Source organism: Dipteris shenzhenensis, chromosome 19, assembly GCF_047967505.1.
Source record: "Dipteris shenzhenensis isolate YYH24624 ecotype China chromosome 19, Dip_SZ_1.0, whole genome shotgun sequence".
NCBI lineage: Eukaryota > Viridiplantae > Streptophyta > Polypodiopsida > Gleicheniales > Dipteridaceae > Dipteris > Dipteris shenzhenensis.
Window position 1 is genome coordinate 44,032,194 of NC_141614.1, and position 22,227 is coordinate 44,054,420.

At 48.1% G+C, this 22,227-nt stretch overlaps 1 protein-coding gene across 1 annotated transcript in view; it reads right to left on the reverse strand.

Annotated features, from left to right (window-relative positions):
* The window catches only part of LOC147890512 (mitochondrial outer membrane protein porin of 36 kDa-like), a 103,222-nt gene that overhangs the window by 43,028 nt on the left and 37,967 nt on the right, over window positions 1-22,227 (reverse strand). The window contains exon 3 of the mRNA XM_087390907.1: window positions 8,096-8,163. Coding sequence (XP_087247033.1) covers window positions 8,096-8,163 — 68 coding nt within the window. The remainder of the gene's footprint in view (window positions 1-8,095; window positions 8,164-22,227) is intronic.

The window sequence follows — 22,227 nt, forward strand, 5'->3', positions numbered from 1 at the left end:
TGCATAAGCAATTGAGACCTGGCTGCATTTACTTGCTTCAAATGATCACGCTGAAAAGAAAGGAGATGCTGGAAATGACTAGAACATTGCAATTCCAAGTCTGATTTGGAAGTGGTCCAGGTGCCATCATCTTTCTTGATCCTGCAAATATCCTCCTTTCGCCTATCCGCATGGAGACTTTTAAAAAAGGCTTTGGAGGAGCAGCCCTTATCCAAAAGGGGTTTCATACGAGCTCGGATTTGCCACTTCTTTAATTTGCGAAGATCATTTTGGTGGATGATATGAACCGCTTTGGAGGAGCAGCCCTTATCCAAAAGGGGTTTCATACGAGCTCGGATTTGCCACTTCTTTAATTTGCGAAGATCATTTTGGTGGATGATATGAACCGCATAAGCACAAGAATCCTGTTCAGAAGAAGTAAGCTGCCTATGAGAACTGATTGCATCCATTTGCTGCTTGTGAGATTGAGCCCATTTTATCTTAAGCCTAAGGTTTCCCATGTAACTCCGTCCATAGTCTTGAATAACAGCCTGTAAGCGATGAGCAAGACTGATCCAAGCAAAATCCATGAGCATGTAAGAGGAGGGGACGGACAGCCACTCTCACCATGTTCTGAAATTGTTGATGAAGCAAATAGGCACTATTAACATGGAGCAGGCGATGACCAAAAAACGGCATATCATCTGTCAGGCGTGCACACACACACACACACACACACACACACACACACACATTATACATAAACACAGTGCACACATATCTCAGATACACACATACACAGTGGGCACTCTAAAAATTCAAGAGACAACATTGAACAGGCTAACAACCAGGAGCTGCGAGCATACGGTCTATAGGACCCAAGTGACAAGTCACAAGCCTACGGATGATAGGTCACCTAGTGGCACTGAGTAGCCTACAAGTTTGTAGTGACATTAGACAAGTCAGTGGTCACAAGCCTACACCCTACAGAAGTAGTAACTTTTAAGCATAGCCTTCAAATTTAAGCATACACACACACACACACACACACACATACACACACATTATACATAAACACAGTGCACACATATCTCAGATACACACATACACAGTGGGCACTCTAAAAATTCAAGAGACAACATTGAACAGGCTAACAACCAGGAGCTGCGAGCATACGGTCTATAGGACCCAAGTGACAAGTCACAAGCCTACGGATGATAGGTCACCTAGTGGCACTGAGTAGCCTACAAGTTTGTAGTGACATTGGACAAGTCAGTGGTCACAAGCCTACACCCTACAGAAGTAGTAACTTTTAAGCATAGCCTTCAAATTTAATCATCATTCATTCAACTTAAAATTAGTATGGCCAGTGTCAGTCTTCGTCAATCAAGATTCGATACAAAAGATAACAAAATGTAATACATGTAAGATGTTTGATGTCATAATGTCAAATGATAACCAGATAACTGTATACATAATCCAGAATGATACTGTATACATGTAAGATGTTTGATGTCATAATGTCAAATGATAACCAGATAACTATATATATGTATACATAATCCAGAATCCAGATTCCATCATCCATGAACCCATGGTCCAAGCCTCGAAGGCATACAGGCGGTAGGCTACAAGGTAGCTATACAACCTACAGATAAACCATAACATCCTACACTCTACTGTCTAGCCTTTAGAGCCAGGGCTATGGCTCCTCTCCAAGATTTGTTGCCTCCTCACTATCCTCTAGAGAGGAAGAGAAAGTATCACCCTCGAAACAACCTGTGGCTTGCAACTGATCTGAGTTTGTGCTTGTGGTGTTTGCCAATGCCGCCTCCTTCTTTTGTGCCTCATCTCTATCTTGACGTCCTCGAGATGAGGATGCAGGAACATGTACATGTGGTCCCACGTGAGGCTCGTGCTCGACGTTGATAACCGCAAAGCTGAGGAGCCTGTGATGATCCCGATGCCGTGGCAGGTGTCTTTGTATCCTCTCTAGTAGCTGCAACTAGTACTTGCAGTGCACGAGCTCGAGCCTGTGAGTGTGTCTGATGTCGGAATTGAAGTGTATCCTGTTGGAGGAAGTAATAGACATCGTCGTTCTCTCGACTTTTTTAGATGATAGACATATCGACAGATTTTAGCTTTATCTTGTCGGGATTAACTTGTTTCAGAGGCTACCAGTACCATTTGCAGACCTATATGTCTCCAGCAGACGTAGGTTGGCATTTACATACACCAATCTGTTGAGCTGCTCCATGCTGAGCCTGACATAATTTATAAAGGACAGAGAAGTGAATTGAAGGCTGAAGCTATTTTCTAAAATATAAGTTATAACTTAGAATCTACTAAGCTTAAAGCGCTTAAGAACTTACTTGTTTCTCTTCCTGGTGTGCATGTTTGCACATATACTCCATATCCTCTCAGGTGGACCTAATGTGCAATCTTGTGAGAGGATTAGGGTCTGCAATGAGGGATTTAGAATCTCAAATTTCTCCCACCAAGTAATTGCACGGGAGAAATGATCCATGTCATTGCGGAACTCCACTATATCCTCTTCAATTCTATTGCAATTTGCAATACAAAAACAATTAGATAAATCATCATATAAACTTGCAAGTTGCAAGCCATGTCACATGCTAGCAGATAGCAGCTAAATTGCCAATCTTGAATCTAGATTCTATAATCATCTCAAGGCTCACCTATTCTAGACCGATGGCTCGCATACTTTGTCCAAGTATTGGGTCCATCCGCTCTCCATCCGCTCACAAGCACGCGATCACTCCATTTAGCAGGCTCCTTTTACAAGGGATGGAGCATATGTGCGATAGTGTGGATTGGCCTATGAAATTAATCCCATCTCTTCTTCCAAATCGCTAATATATCATCTTGTTTGAAAATTGGTGTTTACAAAAAGAAATCAAGTTAGAACTTCGAGCTAAGAGATTAGAGGAATCATGAGTCATGACTTAGAAGTTAAATTAAGGGAAAGTTATAAGACTTGTGTTTTTAGTATTTACCTCTGCTCGAGGATATGACAATCCTCCGTGTTTTTTCAAAGCTTCAACATAAACTCATAAAGCAGGCCCGTAGTACAACCCTCGTGGTTGAATAGTCGAAGCACAAAGTACAAGGGCTCTATGGACATCTGAATGGAAAGGACTTCCTGCCAAAACTGATTGTCGAAGACAATCCCCTCTACATTTTGTCGAGCAGGCAATCTCGAATCATTCCAGTCCAACCAATTTGAACTGGTCATCATTCGACGAAGGCTCTCTTTGGTCTTAACCAGCCTATGAAAATAAACCCCTTTGTGAGCCCTTGGTGAAGAAGAAATTTCAACAGAGAACTACAAACAAATTTAAGAGCCAGTAAAGAAATTTCAAGAGAGAATTATATACTTGCTAAGCACCAGGAAAATATAGCCAAAGCGTGTCTTGGAGGGTCTCACAAGCTCCCACTTGCACTCCCTTCTATATAGGGCCAGTGCATGTGGCTTACAAGTGATGCAAGTCGCTAATTGCATCGCTTTTTCGACCATAGCAGACACCCAAGGCAACTTTCCAATATCCTCCATCATCAAGTTGAGGGAGTGTGGAGCACAAGGAGTCCATACAATCTTGGGATACTTCTCCTCAAGGAGACTTCCCATTCTCCTGCAGTTGGAGCCATTGTTGGTGATGACTTGTATCACATTGTCTTCACCAACCTCCTTGATGGCTGCCTCAATGTGACCCCATATCCACTCTCCGGTGATGTGCAAACTGGCATGTGAAGCATCAACCACCATTAAGAAGATTCTATCGACACAACAAGTGACCAAAATATTAATCATGTGTCTCTCTTTGTGTCACTCCATTTGTTGGAGACAATGGTGCATTTATACCGACTCCAGGCTTCCGTGAGTCCCTCCATGTCTTTCTGAATTAATCCCACCTGCTTCTTCTAACGTGAGGTGCGGAGAGTCTCATAACTAGCAGGTGTAAGGTATGATGCTCTTGCTCTACCAACAGCTACAAGTGCATGGTAAAACTTCTTGTAGGCAAGAGTCCTTGCAACATGGAAGGGAATATTGCAAGCATAGAAGAACTGCTGCTTCTCTGTAATTTCAACCTCTTGCTTCAGGGGTGGTGCCCAAGCAGCCTGTATAGGAGTAACTCTCGGAGTGACAATTGTTGGACCACGTGTCCTCTTGGCAGGAGGCCGTGGAGGAGCTGATGGCATAGTGGACAGCCCAACTGACATGGATGTCGATGGAGTGATGCCATGTAGAGGCTCAGTAGAGACACTCCTGTGATGTCGATATAGATGGGCCTCTCTCCTGCTGTGAGAGAGACATACCCAAACCCTCCACATCCTCGGCATCTGACTCAGATGATGTAGTGGTTGCCTTAAGGCCCAACTTCTGCTACTCAATCGACACCTTCGCTTGAAGAATTTGATTAGTGACCACAGGATGGAGGTGTCGAATCTCAGCAAATTTGGTAGAGGTACCACCATATGCCAAGAAGATCCCCTCTGGAATGACATGGCATGGACCTTTACCCTGGCCTCCCTCACATAAGAAATGCGCTCGAACTCGAGGGGCAGATCTTGTCATCGTGTCCCCACAAAACTTGCACATTGACCTCCTTGTGCCAGATGTGCCATATCTCTTAATAAAAATGGTATCTTGCCACATCCTGCCTTGTGCTTGCAGTGGCACGTTTCGAGGCCATGGGATAGAGACTCGAGACTCAAGAGGTTGGAACTTGGAGAGGATAGAGCTAAGACGATAGATGAGGGAGGTTGGAGAGGAGAGAGGTTGTAGAGGCAAGTAGAGGTTGGAGAGGAGAGAGGATAGAGGAGAGGCTAGGCTAGAAGAGAAGTTGGAGAGGTATAGTGTAGAAGTAGAGGTATAGGCTAGGATAGCAAGGGGCTCAGGTAGAGTAGGGAACTAGGAGGCAAGCGTGGAGCAGCAGCAGCAAAATCCGAGAAGATTCAGCACAGAAAACTGCGACAAACGTCCCGTCTCGTCGTTTTTGGAGCCAGACGTTTCGCCCTAACGTGCCACGTTTGGTGCGTTTTGTAGAAACATTTCTACTACAAATGTTTCAACGTGTTTTGGTGCCCTGAAACACGTTTTTTGTTCAAACTGGATTCGAGCCATTTTTGAGCATTTACATTCCCATTTGTAGGGTTTCTAGGCCGCTGCAGCAGAACTGTCCATTCACGCACATCGATGCAGATTCTTGGGTTATTTGGAGGCCTCTTCGACCTATTTTGGAGCAGCTGCTTGCATTTGCGAGCTGTTTTAGGGTTGCTGTTGCAGAGCCACCTCCTTCACACTCATTTTTGGGGCTGCTCCTTGCCTCTCATTCATCCCGAGGCTGCCCTAGGCAGCTGCTGTGCATTTTGGAGTGCTCCTTTGGCTCTCTTTTTCTTGCTCCTTGCATCTCGGGCTTGTTGTCCGCCTTCATGAAGGTCTTTGCCATCATGACTTCATTGTCTTCTAGCTCTTTGCTCGTGGAGAAGTTCAAAGGAAAAGGTTTTCCCACATGGCAAACCAAGATGCAGCTACTTCTTATGCGCGCAGGTGTTTGGGATGTTGTTGAGAATAACAGGGTTGAATTACCTGATCAGCAACACCAAAGGATTTGGAAGCAACCGAATGCTAAGGCCATTGCTCTCATTGGTCTTTGCCTGGCCGACACTCTTATCCATCATGTGGACTTCAAGTCAACAGCTAAGGAGATTTGGGATCCTCAAGACATCGTTTGGTAACAAAATCACCAACTCTAAAGTATTTTTGAAGCTCAAGTTTTATGATTTGAAAATGGAAGAGAGTGATGAGTTGAGTGATCATCTAGCACGGTTTCAATCTCTTGCTCAACAACTCTCAAGTTTGAAAAGCGCGCCAAATGACGAAGATAAGATGGCTGTCCTTATGAAGAGTATGTATAGAATTTCTCGCTTTAAGCAAACTCTTGAAGTCCTTCGCCTTGCCACTACCATGTTTGATGATATGGTGACGCTAGTCATTGAGAAGAACTGTCGCAACAAGAAAGCCTCTCTTGCCTCGCCTGGTGATTAAGCATTTATTTCCACAAGCAAATGGAAGACCGACAAGAACATTATTTGCAGGTTTTGCAAGAGGAAAGGACACATTGAAGCTCATTGCCTCAAGAAGAAGGAACATGAACAAGAGAAGCACCATGCTAATCTCCTTGCTAAAGAACAAGGTGAACCTGAAGAGCCCCTTGAGGAGATACATGCAGCTACTGCAGAGGTTCATAGGCTCTCTCTTGGGGATGAGGACCCATACAACCAGGATTGGGCTTTCTAGGCCCTCTATGCTATGTGTGTTTATGTTGAGTCAATAAAAGTTCTCAACCTTGAGTTGTCCCTCTAAATAGAATGTATTTGGAGTCAATAAGAGGTACTTTGCCTTGGGTTGTCGCCCAAAAATGAATGTATTGTCTTTTACTTTGGTTTGATGGTATTGACCACCCAGTTCAGAGTAAGGGGGGGTGACGAGTGATGGTTTGCCCTGCCAGTCGCAAGTTGATTGAGAAGTCACTATCACACGGGAGGTGTTGGATAGTTGGACTTGCCCTTTGCAGTATTGCGATGGAGGGGGGATCGGTCTACTCTTGCATGTTGGGTCTCACACTCTTTACTCTGGAGGGGCGGGGGGCAGGGTGGGTTGGAGATATCATAGCCAAAGAGTGTGGTGATGTGATGTGTTGGTGTGTACTACTAGGAGTTCTAGTACTTGGTGCTAGTGTGTGAGTGAGTAGCCTATATAAGGCTTGTACTTCATTTGTCATGTCATACCTAATGAATGAATGAAAGCCTTCATTGTGTCTTCATTTGAGTATCACTTCTCGACTCCCTAGCCTCTCTCTCTCTCTCTCTCTCTCTCTCTCTCTCTCTCACACACACACACACACACACACACACACCATGTTTCTGACAGGGTACTTGCATGGTGGGTTGTAGCAGCACGAGGTGCCTGGTCCAGGGCCTTATAGAGGGCCAGGACTGGTTGGCTGTTCCAGGGAAGGCCAGACTAGGTTGGCCCACCAGTTTGGGACTTGGCTGACAGACTGATCAGCCAGTCTGTGACAGGTCGGCTGTGACAGGTCGATCGGGTCTGCAGGTACCCTGGGCTACGGAAAGGCTACCTGAGGGGACAGACAATCATTCACTACAGCCTCCACTACTGGCTGTTTACTAGGGCAGCAGAGAGGCCAGGAATCACCATGCCGGGCAGTTCAGTCTGTAGATGCCCTTCCAGGTTTAAAGAGCAGTACACTGCAGAGGGATAACAAGACCCTAGGATTAGCTGCAGTTCCAGCAGCCAGCAGATCTGAGGTCGGTGGAGCACTCAGCCTGTAGATCCCATCAGGAGGAAGAGCAGCAAGGAGTGTCCAAAAGGGCATCATCTACTTGGCCCACTGAAGAGCTAGGAGAGCACTAGTTTTGTAGCACTAGGGATCCACATCTAGGCAACACCTTAGCTACTAGATGGTGACACACTGTGCTATCAAATACCCTCTTTGTCAACACAAAATGTGCTTTGCTTGCAAGAACAGTACAAGAACCTGCCAAAAGCAGGGTGAATCTGGAGTATCACACTGATGTTCACGATTTTGCGCAATTTGTCAGTCAAATGATGTAGGCCTTAAATTTTGAGGGCCCTCTTAAATGCAAATCTGTGCAAACTCCTCCTATATAGATGTCTCCTTGGCTAGCATCTGCAAAAGCATAAGGTAGGCACCAAAAAATATGCCATTTCATTGTAATCTCAGGATTCTCCACTGGTCTAGCCAAGAGAATCTCGAAATTTGTATGCCTGTTAGCAGAGGAATATGCTACCAGTGCTACAATCATAACTCACATTATTTTGCCGATCATAGTCACCCTATTCTTGACACCCTGTTTCATACAGAGTTGTGCACACGAACTTTAATGAAGGGAACCACAGCAGCATTTTAATCAGAAAATAGATGGGCAGCAAGAATAAAAGCATCGAGGACATGCCCACATGAACTATTCATGGATAGACAAGTTGACCTTAACTAAATAGTCTGCTAATAGTTGTTGATGATAAAGTCTCTTAAAGATGCATTCTCACCAATCCAGAGTCAGTCTGTGTCGTAATTGTGATTTTCTGGTCCTGTATATAGTCTTTATTCAGCAGATCTGAAAAAACACATGGCATCTGATTAGAGATTCATGATTAGAGGAAAAAGACTGACAGAGACATTGCTGAGAACAGCCCATCAAGGCTTCAAAGCTATCAGGGGGAGAAGAAAAGGAATCTCATGGAACAGCTGGTGCAACATGGGATGCCAAAGAGCTGGAAAGGCATGGAAACTAGCACATGAAGAAGAAAAATCAGCAAGCTAAAAAAAGTACAAGACCTTAGGAAAAAGAACCAAAAATGGATTCATTAAGAGCAAACAGATCGAACAATTTAAGCAGCTCATGAGAGACCAATGCAAAACCGCTAGGAGACCGATCACTTTTACGGAAGAAACTTCTGCACCAGTCAAAGATTGACTGTGATTTGTTGACTGGGTTTACTGTACCAGTAGTCTGAGTGCTGTACTCAGAGATTGGTGGTCGATCTGTTGACTTTTCAAAGCATTGTTCAAACTTTCTTTGTTGGAGGCATTTCACTGCATTTTCTGCTCAGTCATTTTGAAGGCTTACCTGTTGCAGCATTGTGGGAAGTACACATTGGCACTCAGTTAGTGTGCAGGCAGTTGGTTTAGCTTGGATGGGCGAGATTTTTAAGAGGATTTGTGCATTTTGCCTCAGTTGCAATGGCAAACAATGATCTTTTTGTAATGCTTACACCTGAAGGTAAGTTAGATGGCACCAACTACCCCATGTGGTCCTACATGATGCATCATTTATTGGTAGCCAAAAGCTTGTGGAACATTATTGGAGGCTTTGAGCATAGACATCCGTCACACCTGTCACTACGCGTGGTGGTGGTAAATTGATTCTTCATCTTCCAACACTACTACTCTTTCACCTCTAATGCAAGAACAGGCCAAATGGAACGGCAGAGCTGCACAGGTTCATGCTTTCATTACCTTGTTAGCTAAAAGAGTTATAATTCCTCACATCAAGTTTGGCAAAACAGAAAAGGATGCTTGGGATAAATTGGCCTCTTTATAATGAGGAGCAAGAAGTACATTATAAACAAGAAGTACAACACTTGAGAAAGCAAGAGTTACAATACTTGAGAAATGTAAACTACTCAGTGCTTTCCATCAATTCAGACAACGGATTTTGCAGAGGCGTTTGAATGAAATGATTGCGAGTTGGCTGCTGCTCCCCGCTCCTCCTGCTCCCCTTCTCACTGCTCTCCCCGCTCCCTGCTGCTGCTGCTCCCCCGCTCCCTGCTCCTCCTCCTGCTCCTTCCCTCGCTGCCCCCTTTCTTCCCTCCTGCTGCTGCTCCATACCCCGCTCCCTGCTGCCTTGCTTGCCCCCTCCCTTCCCTCCTCGCTACCTGCCCTCTCCCCCGCACTGCCCCTTCCCCCGCGCTGCAGCCTCCCCCCCTGCACTGCAGCCTCCTCCCCCCCCTTCCCCGCCCGCTGCTGCCCTGCGCTGCAGCCTGCTGCTCCCCCCCCCCCACACCTGCTGCTGCTCTCCCCCCACTGCAGCCTGCTGCTCCCCCCCCCCCTCCTGCTGTTGCTTTCACCCCGCAGCAGCCTCTCCTCCCCTCTCCTTCCCCTCTCTATCCTCCACTCCTCCTCTCCCCTATCTTCCCCTCCTCTTCCCTCCTCCCTTCTTCTTCACCCTCTCCTTCTTCTGGATTACCCCTATTCTCCTATAGGGGTCTCCTGGGATTCAGGAAAGCGGACGGAATTTCTTTTTTTTGTGTTTGAATCGACCGACACACCTCGATTGACGAATGGGTTCCCATTCAGTCAATCCGTCTCCACTCACACCGGCCGCGAGAACTATCACTTTTTCAAAAGACGAGCTATAGCAGTTGCAAAAGGATTTTGAACATGAGTGTTCCACGACTCTCTTCGCACGCATTCATGGCTCACACCCTTCCAGGTTACAAGCTAGATATTGGATGCTGTCGGCGCTTCCTCAGGACCTCGCCCCCCACCTCAAGGATGTTCATTTCTTGGGACGGGGTTTCTTTCAAGTGTGCCTAGATTCCCCGGACGTCACGAAAGACCTGCTTCAAGCCGAGGCCCGGGTTCCTACTTCTAGGCTACAGGAGGATTTTCTTGTTTCCTTTCCAACTGGGATTTGACCCAGTTGAAGAGGACAAGCAAGGAATTTCTGTTTTCATCAGGTTCCCTGGTCTTCCCTCAGTTTATCATCGGCTTCCTTCAGTTATTGGCGAGAGGTTTGGTGTGGTGGCAGAGATCCCCCCTCTCCCTGGCGAGCCCTCTTCGGCTGCTGAGGCGGTCAGGATGGACGGGGTTCCCAGGGTTAAGGTCATTGTCCAAAACCCCAATATTTCAGATGACCACATCATGCTACAGCGACCCGATGGGTCTTTCTTCCGCCAGAGATTTGAGGTTGCAGGTTGGCAGGACCAGTACAGGATTTGCAGATCCTCGGGGCACTTCGCCAGAGATTGCCCAAAGAAGAAAAAGAGGCCCACAAAGCAACCAGCTTGTACCAGTTTACAACAGAGCGCTGGAGCAAGACATACCGCTCCACAGACACGGCCTCAGACACAGTGTCCCCCCTCTCCTAGGGCTACTCAAGTCCCTTCGGCACCCCGCGCCACCTTTGGCCCACGGTGGGTTCCGGTCACGGCTAGGCCCTCTACTCTAGTTCACTCCTCCACCTCTTCGGAGGCTACCCCCTTGGAGCCTCAGGAGGAGACTACTGTTCACGAGCCTTGTTCGACTCCACCCTTGGATCAGGTTGTACCTTCCTCAGCAGCGCAGGTTGTTGGCACCTCGTCTGCACCACTTTTTGATCAGGATCCAGTACAGGTGCCTCCCTCTTTGGACAAAGGGAAAGGGGTTCTACATTCTCTTCCTCGGTAGGAATCCTTCGTACCCCCTCTCCAAGACTGGCTCAGCGGAACTCTTTTTCCGCTTTGGAGGACCTCTCTAGCCTCCCATATGATGACTTTGTACCCTCTACTTTTGGAGAGCCAGTTATCGGCTTCCCGGTTGAGAGATCCTTCTCTCTCTCATCTATGGACTTTCCTCCCCTCGGACCTCGTGTGTATGGCAGGAGGTCTGCTCCGGTAGAGGCTTCTATTTCCGCCACCAGGTTGGGTAAGGTATTCCAACCCACTTCCTCCCGCCGATGAGGATAGCCAGTTGGAATATACACGGATTGGGCGGCATCCCTCATCGCCGTCGCAGACAGCTGATCAGGAATCAGCTCCATCCAGGTGTTTCAGGTGGTTCCCTAGACATTCTTTTTCTTCAGGAACACAAACTGGATATCAGAGATTGTTCCAAGTCAGGTAAGCTGCTCTCAAGTCGGACTTTTTGGCTTCCTGCCTTGGGAACCAGAGGAGGTACATGCATTTCAGTTTCAGACTCTGTTCTCCCTTTGGTCATTGGACACGGTACCATAACCCCCTCGAGGGCCCAGTGGGTTTTACTTTTGATTGACGGACGTAAGGTTCGTTTTATCAACCTTTATGCTCCGAACAACAGAGGGGACCGTGTTTTGTTTTGGAAAGAGCTGCTCTCGTGGGCTGACATTGCGGATGGTGACTTCAACATGGTTGAGGCACCTTCGGATAAGAAAGGGGGTAGAGAAGGTGGTATCCACTCCCTTGAGAGAGCAGCCTGGGATGCCTTCTTGTTCAGGTTCAGTGGCAGAGATGTTTGGTCAGATGATGCATTTCTTGTTCAGTCTCAGTCACTTTTGTTTTCATGGTCGAACCATAGGGCGCAGATGCCTATCCATGCTCGGATTGACAGATTCTATGTGGGTGACTGGGCTCTTGATAGAGGGGGGCCAGTTTGCATTGCACCCGGTGTTTCCACTTCACACCATTTTTCGGTAATTTTGTCCATTTCAGAGCCTCATCTGAGAGGTCGGTCTCACAATATCAGGATCCCAGACGCCTTATACACGGATGAGACTCTCACAGAGGCAGTGTTGGAGATCTGGGTTTCCCATATGCAGGGGGGGTGGCCGGTCCTTCACATGTGGCCACAGCACTTGACAGTATCAGCGACTTCTATCACTCAGTTGCTAGTGCTCGGCGTGGTGAGGTACTCAGGCGAGAGATCGGTATCCGCCGGCAGTTGGCAGCCCTTCAGAGGGAAGAGCAGAAACGACCTTCAGATGCTTGGATACAGGAGCGCCTTGCTCCGGCAAGGGCTCACTTGCAGACCTTGCTTGATCAAAGAGCAGAGTATGATGCACGCGAGTCCTTTTGAATACAAATGGGAGGGAGAGTCAATAAACACTTTTTCTCTACACTTGGCCCCAGACATAGTAGAGAGAGTGTCAGGCAGCTTATTGACTCTGACGGCATTTTACGGTCCCATCCGGAGACCGTCATGCACTTAGCGACAAATTTTTATACCTCCCTTCTTTCCGCAAATCCGAACTCACAGGCCAGAGAGGTGGCTAGAGATGAAGTTTGGCAGAGTTTACCTGTGTTGGTCACCCCAGAGATGTTATGCTCACTTGATGCACGCTTTACCAACACGGAGTTCAAGACTGCTCTTTCTGCCCTTCATAAGGACAAGTGCCATGGTTTCGATGGTCTGACTCCCTCTTTTTTTATAGCCTTTTGGGATATGATAGGTGATCATATTACTTCAGCCCTGCAGGGCATTTGGGACTCGGGCGAGATGCTTGACTCCCTGACTGAGGGACTCATTCACCTTATCCCGAAAGGTGGCAACAGGAATTTTGTATCCCATTGGAGACCCATCACTCTTTTGGGCACTCTTTACAAAATCCTTACCAAGGCGATCAGCATCCGACTACAGCCCTTTCTTCCATATCTCACCCATGATACTCAGACAGGCTTTGTGCATGGCAGGAGCATTTTTTATAATATCTTTTCCTTTTGGGAAGCCACAGAGTGGGCTATGCAGAGTGGACAGAGGCTAGCAGTTTTACTCTTGGACTTCGAGAAAGCCTATGACAGAGTAGATTGGGGTTTTCTTGAGGGCACTCTTCTACGGTTTGGATTTTCAGATGCTTGGATCAGAGGGGTGGCCTCCCTTTACAGATCAGCCCACAACCAGGTTTTGATTGGAGGGGTAAGGGGTGACACGTTTCAGATTTCCAGATCAGTTCGTCAGGGATGCCCTTTAGCCCCCCTCCTCTTTCTTTGTGGGGCAGAAGCTATGAGTATCTTCCTTAGATCTCAGGCTGAGCTTTTTGGGCTGAGACTGCCCTTGAGACAGGAGCAGGAGCTTTTTGACTGTGAGTTGGCTGATGACACTGCTATTTTTATTCAAGCCTCCTTGCAATCACTTGATGCTTTCCGAACAGCCTTGAATATCTTTTGCTCAGCTGCAGGGGCACACATTAACTGGCATAAATCCTTTGGCTTTTGGATCAGTGATAAGGACACTCCAGGCTAGGGAGTTGACATTGGTTTTTCTTGGATTCAAAGGGGTGTTCCTATCAAGTATTTGGGATGCCAGGTAGGATTGGACATCTCTCCAGCACAGCAGTTTGCCCCAGTACTAGAAAGTATAAGGAAAAAGCTCCTTTTCTGGAGCTCTGCCAAACTCGACCTCGCATCCAGAGTTGTGGTAGTGAACCAGGTTCTCTTGGCCACCTCCTGGTTCGTGTGTTCTTGCTGGTGCCGGTCTAGGGATTGCATCACTCAGCTCATCAGACCAATCAGGAATTTTTTATGGAGTGGACTTGATGGCACAGCAGATGTTGCAGCAAGGGTGGCCTGGGAGACTATTATTCTCCCTACATATGAAGGGGGCCTTAATGTCATTGACCCGGAGTTGCACTGTAGGGCTTTGCTTTGTAAGGTGGTTGGTGAGGGGACTCATGCCTGGGCAGGAACCTTGGAAGGATTTCTTTTTTGGACGCATTCAGGCTTGCACACCAACCTTGGGAGATGATTGGGTGGACAGCCCTCGATGGATTTTCACATCAGCCCCTCTCAGATCTCCTGCCTCCCCTCTCATGACTGCCATCCTGAAAGCTTGGGGGATCTTGAGGAACACTCTTCGAAGGATTCCACCTTCTACCATCGAAGAGATTGATAGGCAGCCGATCATTTGGAATGATAGTATTCTCGACGAGCATACCAGACCACTGGGCACTTCCCACTACATGCAGTGGTCTAAATGGGAGAGAGGCCCCGCCTACACAATAGGCACTTGGAAATCTTTTATCAGGCTACCTGTGGATCAGAGACTACAGTCCGTGAGTCACCTCAGAGGGGTAGCACGCAGGATTCAGCAGATAGATGCAGCCATCCCGGTGGAATGGACAGTTGAGCTGCCTATTACTTCCACCACTTGGATGGGGGCTTTTTCGAGGACATCAGTTCCTTTACAGGTGATCGCTCTCCGAGGTCTCGGGGAAGATGCACTAGTCTTTGATGTTGGGGATGGAGGTTTACTTTCTACATCCAAGGATGGCATTCTTCTTGAGGTTGCCTTTCAGCCTGTCAGGATTGCTGGTTTTGTGGACCTTGGAGCGGGCTTGCAATGGTACTTAGACCCCGACCCTCTGCTCCTGGCCTTGGGATCCTGAAGCTTGTTGTTATATGGAGGTACACCTATCAGGTGCTTGCAGTGGGACCCAGGAGAGTGGAAATGGATAGATCATGGGCACCGAGAGAGGGGGATTCCCTTCTTTCGTTTCACGGTTGGTAATGCCAGGAGGTTTCAGTAGGGGTTGGATTCCCTCCAGAGCCCCCCATTGGGAAAGCTTCTTCATCACCGCAGACTTGCGTAGAAATTTCTGGAGGAGGCTCTGGAAATCCCTCAAAAATAGAAAGATCACTCTTTTCTTTTGGCTTTCTATTCATGGAGGGATTGCAGTGAACCTGTGGAGATCACGATTTGGGGCTGATTCCACTTGTCCTCGATGCCATTCTGCAGAGGAGTCAGTGCGACATTGCCTTTGGGACTGCAGTCAGGCGAGGACTGTTTGGAAAGGGGTTGCTCGCATACTCAGCATCTTTCACACTTCCCCTTTCTTCATGACTTGGGGCTCGGTCGCATGGTTATCTCTTACCGGGCCCCAGGTGTTTTAGAGCTTCTCATGTTTCAGTGGACACCTCTTGGGAGATTTTGGCTAGCATTTCCTCTTGGCATATTTGGAGAGCCAGATGTACTGAGGCCTTGGATGGCACCCAGATACACCCATTACAGGTTTTCACGGGTATTTGGTCTGACACGGTTCACACTTTGATAGCCATATGGGCTAGCATGCAGGGCCCTTCACAGGCAGCCTCTTCTAGAAGGACTATATTTCTTCGAGTTTGGAGAGGTTCTCCCTTTTTCTCTATCTATCTACTTTCCTCTATCTATCTACTTTCCTTCCTTCCTTCCTCCTACTCGCTTGCACTCTCTCCCTCCCGCCCCCCCTTTCCCTCTCTCTCTCTCTCTCGTAGCCTCTGCACCACCCCCCCCTCCCGTAGCCTCTCGTAGCCTCTGCGCCACCCCCCCTCCCGTAGCCTCTCCGCCCCGCTCCCCCTCTCGCAGCCTCTCCGTCCCCCCTCCCGTAGCCTCTCTGCGCCACCCCCCCTCCCGTAGCCTCTGCGCCACCCCCCCTCCCGTAGCCTCTCCGCCCCGCTCCCCCTCTCGAAGTCTCTCCGTCCCCCCTCCCCCTCTCGCAGCCTCTCCGTCCCCCCTCCCGTAGCCTCTCCGCTCTGCCCCCCCTCCCGTAGCCTCTGCGCCACCCCCCCTCCCGTAGCCTCTCCGCCCCGCTCCCCCTCTCGCAGTCTCTCCGTCCCCCCTCCCCCTCTCGTAGCCTCTCCGTCCCCCCTCCCGTAGCCTCTCCGCTCTGCCCCCCCCCTCCCGTAGCCTCTGCGCCACCCCCCCCTCCCGTAGCCTCTCCGCCCCGCTCCCCCTCCCGTAGCCTCTCCGTCCCCCCTCCCCCTCTCGCAGCCTCTCCGTCCCCCCTCCCGTAGCCTCTCCGCCCTGCCCCCCCTCCCGTAGCCTCTCCAGATCCCCTGCCACCTGCCTATAGCTCCCCCCCGCTACCTCCTCCCCGCCGCCTGCCTCCAGCTCCCCCCCGCCGCCTGCCTCCAGCCCGACCTGCTACCTACTCTCGCTTGCACTTGGCCTGCTGCCCCGTGGTCTGAGGGCCCTTGTCAGCTGCAAGCCTTGGCTTGCCACTGGCCCTGCGTAGGCCTGCTCACCCCTACAGCAATGCTGAACAAGATCTGCCTCTGTAGGAAATCGTGCACCTAAACAAGTCCTACAATGGCCCACAAACCCAAACAGTCTCCGAAGCCAATTGTCATCACAAAGCGCATCTCCAGGAGTGGATTAGCAATTGACAGCCAACCAGTCCTGAAAACATCAGGTGCAATGGGCACCAATGGAGTTCTTTCTCCCACAGCCATCATCTCTACTCCGACCACTGCCTTCCCCACCAATGTACCAAATACCCCCGTTACCACCGCCCTCAGCCTGCCCCCCACAGGAGAGGGTCACAGTTCCTCACCCCCCACACAGCTCCCTTTTGTCTCCACCACTCTTATGTCCCCCCTTCCCCTCACCCAGCAGCCTTTCTCCACTCCCCTGCCATATACAGCCAGCCTATCTCCCACGCCCCCCAGCCCTACGCCATGTCCCAGTTCGCACCCCCCCGGGTCCCACCTGAGACGATAGATTACATCTTTATGGAGCTACATCGACTACGGGATCATACCGTAGCACAAGATCAGCTTATTCAGAGCATGCGCCAGGAGATCACTCACCTCCGTCAGGAAGTTGTCTCTCTCACTGCTACAGTCACAACGGCCCCGCGCACTACACCAGAGGTGGAGGAGCGGATCGCTACCATCCAGACTGCTATTGCGGAGACTACCAGATGGGTGGACGTTGCGAGACGGGCACCCAAAGCAACAGTCTCAGCCACCATCGCTGAGTAGGAACAGAGGACTCTCAACATCCGAGTACGAGGTATCCCCTGCGCAGATTCACTCACCCCCTTAGCGGATGCGATTGCTTTCGTGACCTCTACCCTCGGCCTCGCCGAGCATGGGATCGAGCATGCATGGCGCACAGGACGGGACCCCACGCGCCCACAACCACTCATCATCCGATTCAGGGATACTCAGGCAGCGTGCTACACTACGGGACCACCCTACTATCTTCATGGATGAGGATCTCACACCTATGCAGGTGGAAGAGTGGCGCACCCTGCTTCAGCAACGAGATGTAGCCCGTCAGGAGGGGAACTGGGCTGTCGTCCGAGATGGCCGCCTATTAGTTGGCCCCCGCCACCGAGCCCCACCAGGTACTCCAGACACGGTAGCAGGCTCCCCCCCCTAAATAGGGAGACATGGTCTATGAGATTCAGACTAAGCACACAGTACCCTTGGCATGCACCATATGGAACTGTAATGGTACCCTATGGTCTGACCGACCCTAGGAACTTCTCAGAGTCATACACTGGACGCGACATCGTTTTCTATACAGAGGCACATCAAAGCCCCGAGCCTGAAAGAACTGCTAGGTCATCCTATCTCCCTGTTGGACCCACCTGGCCCGGGAAGAATGGTATGAGAAACAATTTACCAAATCCGTTGTCTAAATTGATGAAAAGCACCGAGTAGTTTACATTGGTATCAGAGCTTAGGCAGTGGTCCTGTACTCTGTGCTTTCTCTTGTTGAGTCTCTCCTTTATTGAGTCATCTTGTCATCATGGCAGCCAATGGACCTGACCCTCCTCCTAACCTGCATGAGTTGAGTGCTCTCTTGTCAAACATTGCTCACCAGGTTCAAGTGCTAAAAAGCAACCAAGCACAAACTCATGACACAGGGCCCCAATCCCAAGAAAGAGGCCGTGCGGACAACACCAACTCCAACAAGGAGGGAAGATCATCCCCTTCTTCCCCTCCTCGAGGTAGACGGCGTCATCGGAGTCCATCTCCTTCGAGACATCCACGGAGACGAAGGTATGCAAAGCATAAGGTACCTCTTGGAGACAAGCTCTTCAAGTTTACCAAGTACAAGGGAGAGGACAAGCCCGAGGTATTGTTGGCTTGGATCCGAGACCTCGAGTATTTCTTTGAGGGGGACGAGTACGAAGACAAGGCGAAGATCAGGTTTGCCGTCCTGCACATGCAAGACCGTGCTTCACTCTGGTGGACAGCTATGGTCAACACTGGACAGCAAGCCCATACCTGGAAGCGCTTCAAGAAGAACTTGATGAGGCACTTCCTGCCTAAGGAGTTTAAGAGAGATATAATGGTGCAGTGGGATATCCTCCGCCAACGCCAAGAAGAGAAAGTCAGTGAGTATGTTGATCGTTTTTGGGATACTTTGTTAAAAGTTCAAGCATTCAGTAGGAAGGATAAAAAAGAGCAGCAAAGGAAAATCTTTGCTGGCCTATGGTATGTCGTTCAACATGAGGTGGACATTGCCACTCCTACTTCTCTCAAAGACACCATCAACATCGCCTTGAAGGTGGAGAAGAAACTGTCTTTCTCCAACAAGCGAAACGGCAGCAGCAACAAGCGGAAGTCCCAGGGAGCCTCTTCCAAAGAACAAAAGGGTAAGGAGACAGCAAAGGACGCACCAAAAGAGCAAAAGTCAGCCAGCCAGCCTCCTCCGAAGAAAGCAGTCTGCACTTTCAGCTCATTGTCTCCACAACATAAGCAAATGTATTACTCCAAAGGGCGGTGTTTCAAGTGTGGCGAGCGAGTCACAACTTCTACGAATGCCCTCAAGCTGCCAAAAATAGCAGCAACAAAGAAGCAGCCCCCAAAAAGCCAGCTTTGGTGGTTAACAAGGTGGAAGCACCTCCAGAAAAGGGAGCTGCAAACGACACCCATAGTTTGTTGAAAACATGGGGTCAGGTAAAGGATCAATCCAAGGAACAAAAGGGTAAGGAGATAGCAAAGGACGCACCAAAAGAGCAAAAGTCAGTCAGCCAGCCAGCCTCCTCCGAAGAAAGCAGCCTGCACTTTCAGTTCATTGTCTCCACAACAGAAGTAAAAGTATTACTCCGAAGGGTGGTGTTTCAAGTGTGGCGAGCGAGGCCACAACTTCTACGAATGCCCTCAAGCTGCCAAAAACAGCAGCAACAAAGAAGCAGCCCCCAAAAAGCCAACTTTGGTGTTAACAAGGTGGAAGCACCTCCAGAAAAGGGAGCTGCAAACGACACCCATAGTTTGTTGAACACATGGGGTCAGGTAAAGGATCAATCCGCTTTGTTTTTGTTCGATAGCGAAGCTACTCACAACTTTATTTCTTATGAGATGGCACAGAACTTGGGGATAGCCCCAGAGGATAAAGGAGAAGCCTTGGAGGCAACTGCAGCCTTTAAGAACCAAGAAGAGAAGGTGTACCCCATCATCGGCAAGCTTCGGGTACACATCCAGGGGTACTTTGATCATCTACCCTTCATGGTGGCACCACTTCAAGGATCGGATGTAATTCTCGGCATGCCCTGGCATATGTGAAGAATATTCTAACCCTCCAACATAAGGGTAGAGATGTGAGCATTACAGCGAGAGTTTCAGGAAACACCATTCCTATGGTAAGTATGTTCTTTTCTAGTGTTTGTAATAAGCAACCAAGTGAAGAAAAGTCAGATCCTCTCACAAAAGAGAATGTAGTGGCTGATGCCCTTTCTCGTAGACCACGGCTTCACCATATTTCAGTTCCCTATCATGATGAGCTAACAGCCCTCAAAGAATTCTATGAGGGAGATGCTGATTTTGTTCAGCCATGGGCACATCTGAAAGATGGAGGCACCCATCATGCCTACCACATCAGGGATGGCTATTTCATTCAAACGCCTCTGCAAAATCCGTTGTCTGAATTGATGGAAAGCACCGAGTAGTTTACATGCAGTTGAATGCCTTGACAATGGTTGAGGGAGAAAGCATGGATGCATATTTGATCAAAATCAAGGATTGTAAGAAACAGTTGGCCAACATTGATGAAGTTGTGCCAGATAGTCAGATTGTCTCCACTACACTTCGTGGACTTTCTGACTCCTATCAGGGGTTTGAAACCAATTTGAGGTTGGTGGCAATGGGCAATGCCAACCACTATACCTTTGATCACCTGCAGGAAGAGCCAAGCCGTGCAAATCGGAATGCCTCTATCAATTGATCAAGCATTTGCTAGCCATCATAAGGCTAATGGAAAGACAGCAAAGTCATGTGGGGAACCCAAGAATAATTCTGGTAACTTCTGATGCCAATAAAAGCGCAGACAAGAAAAAGAAAAACTGCAACTGCTGCAGGAAGCCAAGACATACATTTCTGAAATACAGTAAAACATTGAATCAGAAAAGAAGAAGAAGCGGTCTAGCCTTGAAGTTGCTGATGCTTCATCTTCACATGAGAAAGAAAATCAGCAAATATTGCTCATCATAATTAAGATTTTGCTATCACATGCCAATATATTCTTTCAATTCATGATTCATGCATGGTTGTCATTGATGCATCTAGTACTTGGTACTTTGATGATGGAGATTGCATGCACATAACTTCCTGTAAAAAGTTGTTTCTTTCTTTGAATAATGCACCTAACGGGGCGCTATGACTTGTACCAATGATGCTTCTTTTGCTGTGAGAGGTATTCACCAAGTTGGCCTTACTTCAGCATCTGCTAATCCAATGTCTCTTCAAGATGTTTGATATGTTCCAATAATTTTTTCCAAAAAATTTCATATCCATTTCAGCTATTGCTACATCTAGATATAGAATTATTTTTTATGGTTACCATTGTGTAATTATGATTTCAAAAATTGCAGCACCATTGTCATCAATGGAACATTTACTAGAGATCTTTGTAGAGTCGATGCCTATGAGAGAGAGACAGGCAAAGAAGCACTTGCACTAGAGGATTCAGTCATTACAGACACTCATTTGTGGCTTGAGCATTTTGGACATCTTAACTATGGCAATTTGGTCGGGTACATTCACAAATTATGGTTGTTGATCTCCCCAAGATGCCTACATATTCCAAACATGTTTTTGGGGGATGCTTACTTGGAAAAATGCATCAGTTTTCTTTCCCTAAAGATGGAAGTGTTGGTGCAGCTCGCAAGTTGCATTTAGTTCACATTGATGTTGTGAGAACAATGGGAGCAGAATGCAAGAGTGAGAGCAAGAGTGAACTTAATAACTGAATAGTGAACAGTACAAGAAAGAGTGAAGGGTTTTGTCTAAGTGTCAAAACCCTTATCCTATCCACTAACCGTAGTTAGGGATTGGACTGTGGTTAGGGGGAAAAACCTCAATGAGGGAAAAGTGCCCTTAACCTACTTATTACATTACATTGGCCACTACCTAGAATATACTAATAAATCTAACACCCCCCTGCAGTGCCAATGTGGTGTACAAGGTAGTGATCAATCACCAAAAGGAGATAAGTTTAGGGCACTGCGAAATGCCTCAAACTTCTCACGTCGAAGTGCTTTGGTGAAGATGCCTGCAACATTCTCATGTGTTGACACGTAGATCATACAGATCTCCCCTGCATGCAACTTCTCTCTGACATAATTATAATGAACCTCAATGTGCTTCATGCGAGCATGAAACACAGGATTCTTTGCTACTGCTATAGCACTCTGACTATCACTGAGAATCGGAGAAGGGCCCTCCGATAAGAGATGAAGATCAGCAAACAAACAACACAGTCAAACACATTCAACCGTCGCTGTGAAAGCTGCCCTATACTCAGCTTCACATGAGGAAGTAGCCACTGTAGATTGCTTTTTGCTCAGCCAAGAAATACAAGCTTTGCCCAAAAAGAAACAATTACCACTAGTGGACTGCCTAGTATCATAGTCTCCAACCCAATCTGAATCAATGTAAGCATGCATCTGCAAGTCACCCCCCCCCCCTCCCCGGCGAAACATCAAGTCATAAGACTTTGTGCCTTGCAAATAACGAAAGATGTGTTTTACATCCTACCAATGTGTAGTCTTTGGGCTGTGCATATACCTGCTCACCAAAGATACTGCATACTTAATATCAGGGCTTGTATTGCACAAATAGATGATGAATCCAACAGCCTGTCTGTAAAGTGTGACATCCACTGATTCACTTGCATCATACATAGTAAACTTCAGCCCCGACTCCACGGGAGTAGCTATAGGCTTACAATCATGCATGTT